At 40.7% G+C, this 14,014-nt stretch overlaps 1 protein-coding gene across 1 annotated transcript; it reads left to right on the forward strand.

The window, feature by feature from the left end:
* Positions 1 to 435: 435 nt before the first annotated feature.
* elapor2a (endosome-lysosome associated apoptosis and autophagy regulator family member 2a) lies at positions 436 to 13,307 on the forward strand. Its single transcript, XM_069162658.1, has 22 exons — positions 436 to 787; positions 2,339 to 2,459; positions 4,114 to 4,303; positions 4,386 to 4,533; positions 4,975 to 5,064; positions 5,854 to 5,959; positions 6,082 to 6,234; positions 7,473 to 7,561; positions 7,666 to 7,846; positions 7,957 to 8,085; positions 8,561 to 8,651; positions 8,795 to 8,897; positions 8,985 to 9,122; positions 9,796 to 10,059; positions 10,154 to 10,327; positions 10,436 to 10,622; positions 10,868 to 10,964; positions 11,054 to 11,155; positions 11,277 to 11,403; positions 11,811 to 11,989; positions 12,320 to 12,488; positions 12,576 to 13,307. The coding sequence occupies exons 1-22, from the start codon at positions 692 to 694 to the stop codon at positions 12,642 to 12,644; spliced, it is 3,003 nt and encodes a 1,000-aa protein (XP_069018759.1). The 5' UTR covers positions 436 to 691; the 3' UTR covers positions 12,645 to 13,307.
* The last annotated feature ends 707 nt before the right edge of the window (positions 13,308 to 14,014 follow it).

Here is a 14,014-nt window from a genome sequence, read left to right on the forward strand (position 1 = left end):
CAACGTGCTGCACCGAAGCCTATCATTTTCCGCCTCGTCTTTTAATTGTTTTGTAACGATTGTCGAAAGACAACTAAATATTATTTTTTCCGTAGCAATCACAGGAGCGTCAGCGACAGTGGTTAAAGGCACACACACACACACACACACACGGACCAGCATCAAGTCAACAGATATAGTCGGAAAAAGACAAACTGTACCATCGTTTCGCCTTTAAATTAAAGTAACAAAACGGTTCATCTAGAGAAAAACTGGGGCATGATTTACAAAATGAACATTGTTGTGTACAATAAACAAAACTATAACCCAAAAGAGGCGTGAAGAAATCGCTACAATTAGCAGTTTAGGACTACTTCATTTCCCCCTTACTGGCATAGGTCTTTACTTTGAAAACCTTAACCGGAAGCACTGTTTCCTTCTGCCCACCTTGAATCCCGAGGCAGCCCCGGAGTGGACACAATCTGAGGATAATCGCAGGTAGTAGAGAGAGGCCGGGTAACAATCTGCCAACAAGCAGGTGTCAATTTGTGTCCGACCAATCTAATCTAATCTGCAGGCTCAGGTTTATGATACAAACATTTCTTCTGGATCGAGGTTGCTGGTATATATATATATATAAATATATAAATATATATATATATATATATATATTTTTTTTTTCTTCTTCTCATCCCCCCGTCGATGGTCTACAATGCGGTCCTCGGCTTGGTTCGTTGCCCGCGGCGCTCTCATCCTCTGCACGCTCCGGCTGATTGACGGGGCCAAGGGACAGCGGCAGTGTAGCGAGGTGAGGCGCAGTTTCATCCTATTTCACAGCCTCACCCGCTTATTATCAAAGCCCGATTCCGTTGCTGACAAGTAGAAAATAAACGCACTTTTGGCTGCACACTCTTCTAGTTCTAGTGACCACAAATACGATGAAAAATTGATGACACATTTCCCGGTCGATTTACGGTGTCATGTTTTAAAGTCATCTCTCCGTTAACATTTACAGAAGGTGACACACTACTTTCACTACTGCTTTCTTTTTTTTTTTTTTTTTTTAAATAAGTTTGAGCAACATGGAGAGACATGAATCTGTGATGAGGTCTAGTGTACGTTTAAACGCCGACACTCAGTGCCGTTATCAGTTTCCTGCATGGACTGGCTTTTCCTTCCTTCTGGTCTGGCTTCGCTCAACACCTCCTCAGACCAGTCACGGCATCAGTCACGCACAAACAGTCCCGAGATAGAGGAGCAACATTCCTCGAAGTTATTGTCACTGTTTTCACACTGGCAGAGAAATTGCAACCTCCTCCAGTGAAAGGCTGTGTGCTGCTAAATGCTTTCTCCTTTAGCTCCTGGGAAGCGTGGCCTCTTTTTGGGATGACAAAATATGACATCACAGCTGGTTGAAATCAAACAAAGTGCATTCGGAAGGAGACTGTCTGCTGAATTATGGTGGGAGATGCATATTGAGCAGCTGCCATATCAGTGATTGACCCCAGCTCTTGTGGGAGTCACAAGAGATAATGAGGGTTTTAGTGTAGCACAGTTCACAATACAATCCGGTTGACTTTTTCTTGTTAACTATCTCCTATCACTGCAGCAACAGCATTAAAACATTGAGATCTGTCTCCTAACATGTTAAATTTAGTCACATTTTTCTTGTCATTTATCATCAGTGTGATTAAGCTTTACCACCAGACCCATAGTCACCAGTGGAACAAAAAAACAACAACACATTTCTCACACAACAGCCTGCATGCACTGCGGTGTCAAAATATGGTTCGGCTCAAGGAATAACATTATGTAAACTGTCAGAAATTAGGCCACCCTCCTCTGTAGAAAGAAAGATGGAGAGAAGCTCGGTGGAGTCGAGAACATGAAGCTAATGGTTTCCTCTCCAGACCGCAGATGAAAACTATTACTTGCAATAATCAAATGTCTAAGGATTCCTGCAACCCTGCCTGGTTAATCACCACCGGCAGCCCACTGCTGCCATCGCCCCTGCTCCCATCGCCGTGGAGATGGTATGTTGGGTATCCAGGGCAGAAGAGTGGTTGAGAGATAACGCCATAACCGGCACTCGTGTTCTGTAAGCCTCAGCAGCTGGATGTGGGAGTTCATTTCCGTGTTGGTTGCTAATGGAGGGGCACCATCCAATCTATTCTGCTCTGATTTGCAAAACATTGTTATCCAGGAAGAGATGACTCAGCACTCTCATTTGGGTGGGCACCGCTTTGTAGTGTGATGTTTACTGTTCTGCCTCTGGACTACATGTGGTCCGCGTTTGGTTACCAAAGCCCGCCATGACGACGGATTTCTTATGCAGATGTTTTGTGTGTCTCTTTGGCAGGCGGACTACTACTATGAGTACACAGAGTGTGACAGCACAGGATCTCGGTGGAGAGTGGCCATCCCGCAGATCCCTGGGGCCTGCACTGGACTACCAGAGCCAGTGCGGGGCACAGAATGCAGTAAGTAATACGAGTGAAAGCTGATGTGTGTATGTCACCTTCTTATCAGTAGCTGGAATTTCCTACAACCTGACTGACCCCGTTTGGACTCCAACCAATCACAGAGCAAAGCTACTGGCCAGTAACCTTGGAGCAAAAAGACTGTCACTTAATTTCTCTCTGCTGACTTACCACACAAGTTGCATCATTAGTGGTCCATGTTGCAACCTAAAATGATTATAATTGTCTAATTTGAGGTCCAGGAACTGGCAGATGTTGGTGTAGCCTGAAGAAAGTGCAGGTGTTCATTGACAAACACTAACATATGTCATCATGAGGAAAGCTGCCCAAACAAAGTTCCTTTGTGAGAGTAAAAAGACAGTAAACTTGGTGCATTTAAACGATCCATGTGACTAATCTTTTCAGCAGTTGTAATGTTATTATTTTTTTCAATGGAAACAGATCTGCTAGGTAAAAAGTGAGTCATAGGGAGTGTTAAATTCTTTTCTTTGTCTGACGGACATACTCACTGACATTTGACGAAAAGTGAACAGTAACTTATCACCATGAAGCCAAGAGAACTGACTTAAAAATTGTCATACAAGTTTGTCCTTTTGTTCAACCTATCAACAACAAGCCTGCCCAGTTCTGTTACAACACCACTTCGCAAATGGCTTGATTGAGGTTATCACTGGTGAAATCTGTGTAGTTAATTGTGCGTCCAGAAAAGTCAGCGAAGAAATGTGGTGCTTTCTTTCTGAATTTTAATGGACTGCTATGATTTTCTAACATAGATATTTTACATAATGTCTCTCTGCACAAAATGGAAACGGTTATGATTATAATTATAGATTATTATAATGCGAGTTTTTAATTGTATTTTAAATTTTCCTTCACTGCTCCACTTAAAAAATTAAATAGTTCCCTCAAATTGCATGTAGCATTTTGCATACTTGTTTTGCATACGTGCGTAAATGTAAAATATTTCTGCAGGGACTGAGAGCTCTTATTACCTTTTGTTACTTTTACATGTGTTGTTTCCTTCTCTTCCTCTTCAGTCTTCTTCAGAATTCTGAGCACCCCACCCTTGCTTCATCATAGCTATTAGACAAGCTATCTCATAGGATTTGATGGCACTATTAATTTCATATCGCAAAAGGCGCAGTCAACTTATTTGTCACTAATTAATTATGTCGCCATAGAAATGACTGCCATAGCAAATAATCATTGAACCAGATCATACCTACAAGCACTCTAGCGCACTCTGCTAATCCACAGACAGTGTGTACTACACAAATTGCACACTCAAACACATTTTCATTTTTTTTTCCATTGGTTGCTTTGAAGCATGGATAGGCATCACAATGGCATCAGACCAGATCAGGTACGAGGAAAAGCTGACACTTGGCAAATGCAAAGACATGATGGCTCAGTGCTAAAAAATGCAGAGACAGACACAGTGTGTAACAGGATGTAAGGATTAAGTTCCTCGATCACTGGGGATACCTTATATGCAGCAGTGATTGGCATGACCATTTGTCTGTCATCTTTAGTCCGATTCATTTTATGTCAATGCTTTTTGCAGCAGAATGCAAAGGAGGATGGGAGATGACTCACTCAATGTGAGATTTTTGTACTCTGCATCCCTCTTTACCTCTTTCTCTGTGCCCTCCAGCCTTCTCATGCAAGGCCGGGGAGTTCCTGGAGATGTCGGCTCAGGAGTGTACCCGGTGTGCTGCAGGAAGCTACTCCCTCGGCAGCGGCATCCGCTTCGACCAGTGGGATTCCATGCCTGCAGGATTTAGTAGCCTGGCAACCTCTCTGGAAAACGGTCGCCGTGGAGATGACAGGTTTACCTGCAACAGGTGAGTGAGTAAGACATGAAGAAAAATAAAATCTTGATTGTGCGTGAGTTGTAAAATATGAATTATATATTTTTCCTTGCAGTTCTTCTTGGGTGCCTCAGGGAAACTATCTGGAGTCCAATAGGGACGAATGCACGGTGTCTCTCATCTATGCTGTCCATCTGAAGAAACAAGGCTCTGTCAGCTTTGAGTACCAGTATACAGACAACAACCTGCTGTTTGAGTTCTTTGTGAGTATCACACACACACTTATTCTCTTTTGATCCAAACATGTGCATAATTACTGCCAGAAATAGTATACTGCCAGGAAAATTATATCCACATCTCCCACACGAATTGAGTCATGTCTTTGTGTCTTTTATGTATCAGAAAAATGCCAGATCTAGTTGGAAATAATCCAGCTCATGGTCCTTCTTACACCTGATGCCATATATATTTTAAGAGCACCCCCACCTTTCTATTATTCTTCTATTTTTTTCAATAAAATGTCCTCCACAAACAACAAAAATAATCCCGCTCATAATTCTTTTGTAAAGACAAGGTCATATAAGCAGTATTGATTTTTTTGTCCCGTGTATTAGTGCTCGAGTTCATATGATAAATGTTGTCGTAATTAAAACACTACTTCAAAGAAGTGAGAGTTTGGATACTGTTCATTTGTGTGTGTTTAGATCCAGAATGATCAATGTCAGGAGATGGATCAGTCCGCTGATACCAAGTGGCTCAAGCTCACCAATCACGGCGAATGGGCGACTCACACGGTAAATGTTTCACGCCGTTAGAGGAGCAGTACACACGGAGGACAGATCTTTGACAGCTGGCCTCGTTCTTCCAAAAATAAATACATTGTGCAGCAACCTATGGGTGGATACAAGCAAGAAGCCTGTTAGTACATAGAAAGAGAGTGGCATCACTTATTGTTGCCTCCAGTAACTTTCCAGTCACACTGTAAAATTACTGTTCATAAGTGAGTGTCCACATTGTGAGTAAAAAAAACCAAAACAACAATTATTTTAAGTGCTGGGAGGAGCTTCAATACAGTATGTGGATTTTTTTAAATTTTTTTTTTTAGATAATTTAATGATCAGCTTTAGTGAAAAGTACTTTTCTGCCTGCTGAAACTACTTTCAGCAGGCTCAATTGTACTTGACGGCTCAACGAAAATGGTTCTACACTATGAGATAAATCAGAGTTTAGTGTCAGTGTAATGTATATGCTTTATACACAATTAGGCTTCATCCTAATGTTGCCTGTTAGTTGCACTGTGCCACTCTTAATCCAACTTCAATTAATAAATGAAACCAAGTGAAGTAAAATAAAACATCTTGCAATAAGTTACTGCTTACTGTTGTAGCTTTGATTTTCAGTTGCAACTTTATGCTTTGTATGTAAAGGACTAGTGAAGGCTGAACTCCAGCATTTGAGATGATCTTCTAAACTACTCTACTGTTGGCATGTCACATTAATTGAGGCTACATAAAGTCAATCCAGATGTTTTTGACTGTCTGTGTTCATGCCAGACTGATGACACATTAAAGTGTGTATTCTAGGTGAACCTGAAATCCGGCACCAATATCCTTTACTGGAGGACTGGAGGCGTTTTGTTGGGGACCAAAGTGGTGAAGCCTGTTTTGCTCAAAAATGTTCAAATTGAAGGTTGGTGACACATTTTGCTTCTCTTTCTTTACTTTTCTCTCTAACAATGACGTACAAACACGTCAATCAAATGTTTCTTCTTCTTCTTCTTGCTGTCTGTTTCTGTCATTTCCTTCCAACAGGGGTTGCCTACACATCCGAGTGTTTCCCATGTAAGCCGGGGTCATTCAGTCGAGTCCCAGGTACCTCCACGTGTGAACCCTGTCCTCTGGACACCTACTCTGGCCGCGGTGCCAGCTCCTGCACTCCCTGTAACACCACCACTCAGTATGCAGGTATGCTAGGCGTATATTTGCCTTTTCAAATCTACGCTGAGCAACATCATGAAACTGCACTGCAGTATTCAGTGCGGCCTAATTGCTACCACTGCTGCTCAAAACACATCCAAAGCAAACAGAGGGAGCGTCTCCTATTTTCAGCCACATTAATCAAACTTTAGAAGAAACGAGCTTGTTAGCGCAGCGCGGTGAGGTTACGTGATCGCAAGGGAATAGCAGGTTTTGACAGATGGTGTAGCGAGTGTTCTGCTCCTTTTATGAAGCTCCTATACTACTTATATTTCGCAGTTTTGTTTTCTAATGTGGTATTTGCAATAAGTTACAAAAAAAAATAAGTTGCAAAAGTTTACAGTCTGATCTTTTCCTGAGTATAGTACCTTTTGCACACATGAAGCAGTCGGTGTACCAGACGTTGTTTGATTGGCAGTGCCATCTGTTCCCAATACATAAACTACACCAATTATACTTTTATATAATGTTCATATCTTTTCAAATAATGAAGGTAATTAATGTAATTTCCTTGAGAAACAAAGCTCAGGATTGTTTTTAACTGTGAATCACACAAAGCTACTCTAGCAAAGTCCCATTATACAAACAAAAAAACCTTAACATGAGCATAATAGATCCCCTTTAATAATAGTAAGCAAAATCTGACACAAGTAGACTTTTATTGTGACATTTTAACCCAGTCTATTAAAAATATCTGTCATATGATGTTGAATATATTTCCTGTTTAGTAAAATCCTTCAGAAGTGACTGGATAAGGCTAAAATATTCAGAACCTATAAAATATTTAATGAATACACCTTTTTTTTTTTTTTTTTACGCATATTGTATGACCTTTCCTTCGCTGTTGTGTTTTCAGGAGTGACAATAGTATTTTTTTAGACCAAAAAGAAAGAAAAATTGATATTCTTTTATTGCCTCATTTGCATTCACATCTTTTGACACATAATTGCTTGTTTTGCTCGATTGTAATTCAAAAAGAACTGAAGGGTTTTCTATTTAATTTGGATTCGTTTGTTTTAATAATGTGGTTTAATGACTTTTATTTGACGTGCTTTGCAACGTCTTTGAGAAAGGTTATTATTTATTGACGTACTGCAGTATTTGTGGGATTCTGGGTAAATGATCAAATATAATCTGGAGTTGCTGTTTTAAATTATTTGCTTTAATTCATTTTCTTTCTGCTAATATAATTTTATTTTGCATAATCACCAAATTTTGTTTTGAAGCTGAGGGATCAACAGTGTGTAAGGACAGACCTCCATGTTCCAAGAAGGACTATTTCCAGATCCACACAGCATGTGACCATGAAGGCAAGGTGAGAGAAAAGACGCCACCTTTAAATTGGACACCTTGTGGAGATTAATTGTATAACCACAGTTTGTGTTCTAATCCACCACCCTCCATCTCTTGTAATTTCAGACGCAGGTCATATATAAGTGGATTGAACCTAAAATCTGTCTCGAGGATGTGACTGGAGCTGAGACGTTGCCTCCAAGCGGAGAACGAGAGCCCTGCCCCCCCTGTAACCCTGGATTCTATAACAATGACACGGCCACCTGCTCACCCTGCCCACCTGGGACCTATTCTGATGGGATGAAACGTACAGAGACCTCTCCTGATTTATCTTATGTTCCCCCATGCCAATTTCCCTTACTTACTTTTACTTCCTGTGGGTTCCTAATTGTGTTTTTCATTGTTTTTAACCTGCAGCATGTAAGCGTTGTCCAGCAGGCACTGAGCCCACCTTGGGTTATGAGTATAAATGGTGGAATATTCTTCCTTCTAACATGAAGACCTCCTGTTTCAATGTGGGCAACTCCAAATGTGACAGTATGAACGGTGGGTGTTGTTGGCAATATATGTCCAGTAGTGTATTTTGTCTTTTTTCTGGTCTTTTTTTTTTTTTGTCTGTGCAGAGAGATGAGAAGATCGATACCACTCTCATATATGTTCAGTCAATGTAAAGCTACTATTAACAGCTAGTTAGCTTAGCTTATCTAAGAAAATAAATGGAAACAGCTTGCCTGGCTCTGTCCAAAATGATCAGAATTTACCTACCAGCATGTTTTATTTGTAAGGAAGCAGTTTCCTCCTGTTTCCAGTCTTCATGCCAACTTATACTAACCAGCTACTGGCTGTAGTTTTGTGTATACTGTACAGATGTAACATGTATTGACCTTCTAATCCAACTCCTGACAAAAAAGTGAATGTCAGGTTATTCTTTTAATGTAGATTGAGTTATTTCAGTGATTGTTACTAGAATATATATATTTCTTAAAATAGTTGAGTGATGTGGATTTTCCCTGTCCTTTAGGATGGGAGGTGGCAGGTGATCACATCCAGTGTGCAGCAGGAAGCTCGGATAATGATTACCTCATTCTCAACATTTATGTTCCTGGCTTCAAGTAAGTACAGTCATTTAAAAAAAGAAAAGAAAAGTAAAGTCTCCATCTCTCTTATCACCGAGCTGTCTGCTAATTCTGTCTTTCTGTTGTGACTAATTTCTAATTCTTTTCTGTTTGCACCTGCCTGTTACATCAACCATCAGGCTCCCGACGTCCATGTCAAGCCATTCAGGGGCAGAATTTGGTCGCATCACATTTGAATTTGAAACTTTATGCTCTGCCGACTGTGAGCTCTACTTCATGATGGTGAGAACAGCTCCTGACATACGTTGGCTGCTTCGCACGGTATTGTACAGATGTCTGGAGGAGAAATTTGTTGAATGAATCTTTTAGGACGTAAACAGGAAGAGCACTACAGTGGTGGAGTCGTGGGAGAGAACGAAAACAAGACAGACCTACACGCACGTCATGAGTAAGAACGCTTCGGTTTCCTACACGTGGGCTTTCCAAAGGACCAACCAACCTTCAGATGTAAGTATAAGTACACAGTGACACAGATATTTAACTACTTTCAACTGTATTGTCATTAGGGTTGTGGTACTTTATATCAATTATATATGCATATTTCACAAATTAGATATAACATTTACAGTGACAATGTAAAACCTAGTAAAAGTATCAATTTTGTTATCATTACCAAGTTAATAAAATATAGTATGAAACCGTGATCATACGAAAGGACACACGTTAGTTTTCCCTTCAGTTTTAAATCGGTACCGTGTTGTTTATATTATGTTGTCATTTACGCAGTAGCTGGTGGCTAGTTGAGTCCACCAAACACTCCCTCCTGTTTGATTTTAAAGATCCTTTCGGAAGTGTTTGAGCCAAACAAACTACTTTTATCATCCTGCTCACACAGTACTTTGCATAATGTGTGAACTTTGGGGAAAAGATGTTTTTTGGGGGGGTAGAGTCTCCAATCGAGATCCTTCCAACTTTGCAGGCAGTAGTATAACAATCAGCTCGAAACCTTAACTTGCTCTTTCAGAAAACATGTTTTGCTTGAATGTGGGCATTTTTAAGTGAGATGAACCTCATCTTGTATAAAGCACAAATACTGTATTTTCTACTCGTGTAGGAATTAGTGTCAGAACTTCTGCAGAAATATTTTTTTTTTCTGTACATGTTTGTCTCTTGCCTTTAGGTACGTCGGTATATCAACGACGTGGTAAAAATCTACTCCATCTCGGTGACTAACGCGGTGGATGGGGTGTCCTCAACGTGTCGGGTGTGTGCTCTCAGCACCCAGCCCTCCAGCTCTACCTGTGTGCCGTGCCCGCCTGGACATTACATAGACATGGCCACCAGCCAGTGCACAGAGTGTCCAGGCAACACGTATCTTGTCCCTCATGCTACACCGGACTCTGATGCCTGCAGACCCTGTGGACCTGCCAGCAAGAGTGACAAGGTTTGTTGCTGATGTTTAAAGGGAATCAAGCTAATCCTTGTTTTGTGTCTAGAATCCAACCCAACAGCCATATACCTGTGTTTGTGTTTTCCAGGACCACAGTCTATGCTTCAACGACTGTCACTTCACCCACACAGACGGCAATGCCACTCTGACCTTTGACTTCAGCCTCCTCGGCTCTGTGGGGTCACTGATGAACGGTCCGAGCTTCACCTCCAAAGGAACCAAATACTTTCACCAGTTCAATATCAGCCTCTGTGGAGGACAGGTCTGCAAAGATGAACACACACGCATGCATAAAATACTGCCATTTTAGATTTTTTTTTTGTGCAGAAATGGAATGACTTTATCATCTGCTCTTTTTCTTTATTTAAAGGGTCAGTTTGCAGTATGCACAGACAATGTAACTGACCTATCCATCACCGACTCCCAGCAAGAGAAAGGCGAAGGGCCCAATGCTGTCAAGACCTTCATTTGTCAGTCAACAATAATCCCAGCTAGTGGACGAGGCTTTCACACAGCACTGTCCTCGCAGTCCATTAAGCTGGCTGACACATTTCTTGGTTCGTGAACATAAGATGCAGACTGCCAATGTCTGCAGGACTCAATTTGTGATTTTGTTATACTTCTGCTTTTTGCTTTGAAAGACAGAAAGATAAAATAACAAGTAAAAGGTCTGTTCTGTTCTTTTGGGGTCATGTTGGTCTTTTAATGTTCAAGTCATGTTACAGAAGAGAGAAGATTAAAGACTCATTGATTGAATTTGCACATATTGATAAACAAATCTTACTTTGTATATTATTAACAGGAGTGACTGTAGATGATAATCTTGATGGGATAAGGGCAAGACCAGAGTTTTATCCCCAGACCTCCAAAAAAGTCCCTGATGTCAACTTTTACTACAGGTACCTGTCATTTCAAACATCTTTTAAGTAAAAAAAACCAAAACAACCAATGTCCTCAAACATTTTTACTCTGTGTTTTTGTCGGGAAGGTCTTTGGACGTGACCTCATCTTGCGAGTCAGGTCGGAGCGCAGTGGTGACGCTTCGCTGTAACCCAGAGAAGAGCACTAAAGGAGAGCTCTCGGTTCCTAGGTATTACTTCTACAATTTTCTTGTGTTGTATCACTTGTCAGTTTTTCTAGTATTTTCTATGATTTTAATCTGTGCTGTGATGTGTTGTAGAAGTAACAAAGCCTGCATCTGGTTATTTTAGTCAGTGCCCTGCAGGAACATGTGACGGCTGCACCTTTAATTTCTTATGGGAGAGCTCTGGGGCTTGTCCTACATGCACTCAGAGAGACTACCATCGAATAGAAGGAGCCTGCAAGGGAGGACATCAGGTGGGTGTGCACGCAGAGTTTAGTCCATAAGTACTGGGAAATTAATTATTTTGGTTCTTCGGTTAAGTACATTGAATTGAATTTGAACAATATGTTTACTTTGCGCTTTAATTTGAGGTTGGTAACATCTACATCCGGCTGTTTTATACCCATGCTAGCATAAGACTGGTTCAAATTTCAACACTGTTCCCCTAATATGGATGCTAACACTCTTAAAGCTGAAAGCTGTTCTGTAATGTAATTTGTTTCACTTGAAATGCAGTGTGCTGGAGAAAAGCCCAAACTATGAAGAACACTTCACTGTTCAAATACTGCGAGGCACATTTCTATGTATACTTGTAATTGGATGTTCTGGATCTGTCCTTTTCATATTTAATGCTACACTGTATGTGTATGTTTATCCTCAGGATCTGCTGTATGTGTGGATTGAACCGAAGCTGTGCAAGGGAGGTGTGACCTTACCTGAAAAGAAAACATTGCTTTGTGCGGGTATGGAGTTCTGGGTACGGTTTGGTACAGGGCTGGGAGCTTTCACAGCGGTGCTGCTCGTCTCCCTCACCTGCTACTTCTGGAAGAAGAACAAACGGTACCATTAGTTTCCTCCTCTCTTCCTCCATCCATCTTTCATTTCTTCATCACCCATTAAGTCTTTTCCTCTTTGCAAATTCCTCCTCATCTTTTCCCCCTCTTGCTCCATTGTTCTCCCCACCCTAAACCATATTTTCTTCATTATTGGCCTTAATTTCAATCATCCCCTCCTCTTTCATTCCCTTCTCTCTTCCTACTGTCTCTCTTCCTCTCCTTCCAATTTCTGTTATTTGTCCCATCCTTTCTTGGTCACATCCCAGTTTTTCTCATTAGTCACCTGGTGTCGTCATGCATATCCCTGCAGTACTGATCCTTGTCTCTGTGCTAGGTTGGAGTATAAGTACTCGCGGTTGGTGATGTCTGCTAATAAAGAGTGTGAAATGCCAGTGGCAGACAGTTGTGCTGTGATGGAGGGAGAGAATGAGGGCGACATGGAGGACGAAGTTGTGTACACAAAACCTTCTCTACTCTGCAAACTCAAAGCCATAGCATCTAAGGTGAGTGGTCACAGCATCACTGTGCATTTACAGTAAGGAAACCTCAATGTGTGAAAAACATCTAAAATGTTTTGCTTCTGGTTTTAGGGAAACGGACAGAACTATGAAAATGTGCAGCTAAACTCATCTCATTCAAAAGCATTGGTATGGAGTTAAAGCGGTGGGAAAGCAAGTTGGAGTGAGGGGAGAAGTTGGAGACTTTCCACTGAGTGACCCCTTTATCTGACCACCCCCTTTACAAGCTCTGGTACCTGGAATACCGACCATGTGTATATACACTCACACATATAGAGACACACATCATGCACCTACAGACTGAGGTTCAGAGAATTCACACTAACATGGTGGCCTTAAATCTGGGTACGACAGAGCCGTCCAAATCAAAACATAGTGCTGTGAAGCAGGTGTGTGCGACAGACACTTCCTGACAATTTTGTGATTCAAACTGATGTCAGAAAAAGTTGTTAGAAGAGCTCAGGGTAAGACAAGGACCTATACGTGATATGTTCTGTTTTGTTTATATTTATTTCAGTCCTCAGTGTATTGTCAAATATTTTCTAGACAGCCATGTTGTATTTTGCCATCATGATGAGTATGGTTTGCGTGTTTCCATCTCCCATTGACCTTTACACAGATTGAGTTATTCTGGCCATATAAATGCTATATCTTCTCATCTGTTTGTTTTATTCACTTTGCTAAAGTTATTCTAATGAGGAGATCTGCTGAACAAATGAAAATGAACATGCCATGTTATGCTATTGAAGTTGTGGTGTTGACTGTCCATATACATCAAATAAATTACGATGTATTTATGTATAAGTGGACTCGGTTTGATTGATTTCCTTGTCAACCAAGTCTTTTTAGAAATCGGCTTAAGGGTCTAGAGACAGAGAGGTCTAACTTTTGCATTAAGGGTGAAAAAAAAAATTGTTTTAAAGCAATACATTTGTTGAATATTTTTGAATGTAAAACTCAAAGCCTTTGCCTAAAATCTGGGCTTTTGCTCAGAATCAAAAGTCCACAAATCAGTCGTGAATATGCAGCAGACTTAGTCCATGTTTTGGCTCAGAATGAAGATTAAGCTGTGAAGTCAAACTGTTAGACAGCTTGCCCATATAGAACTGAGACAAACAACATTTATTTAAAAAGATATCAGGCTTTCCTTTGTTGCTCAAACATGATTTAACACCTGATCTGATGTTGCATGTTCATCACTGTGGGAACACCTGTATATTTTTGAATTTTTTTTTTACCTGATGAACTTGCAAGTCCAGTTTTAAGATGTATGGATGGAATTAATATCTTTGACCTAAACAGTTTCTTCAAACTGTAGAGCTGTTGCCTGCCTGTGAAATGCCTGAGGCCTTAAATATGCAAATGGCCGATATGACATCCTACTAGTTGAGGGCACAGCAGTTTAGTATTATTTTACATGACAAACTTTCAAAATAATCACAACACAAGTCACCAGTGTTGGGTGAGAAGAGGTCACCCTGAACTGTGATCTCAGATTAAATGAGTTCATG

This window comes from Embiotoca jacksoni, unplaced genomic scaffold (genome assembly GCF_022577435.1).
Source record: "Embiotoca jacksoni isolate LCO1_2020_lvr unplaced genomic scaffold, fEmbJac1.0.p SCAF_3, whole genome shotgun sequence".
NCBI lineage: Eukaryota > Metazoa > Chordata > Actinopteri > Embiotocidae > Embiotoca > Embiotoca jacksoni.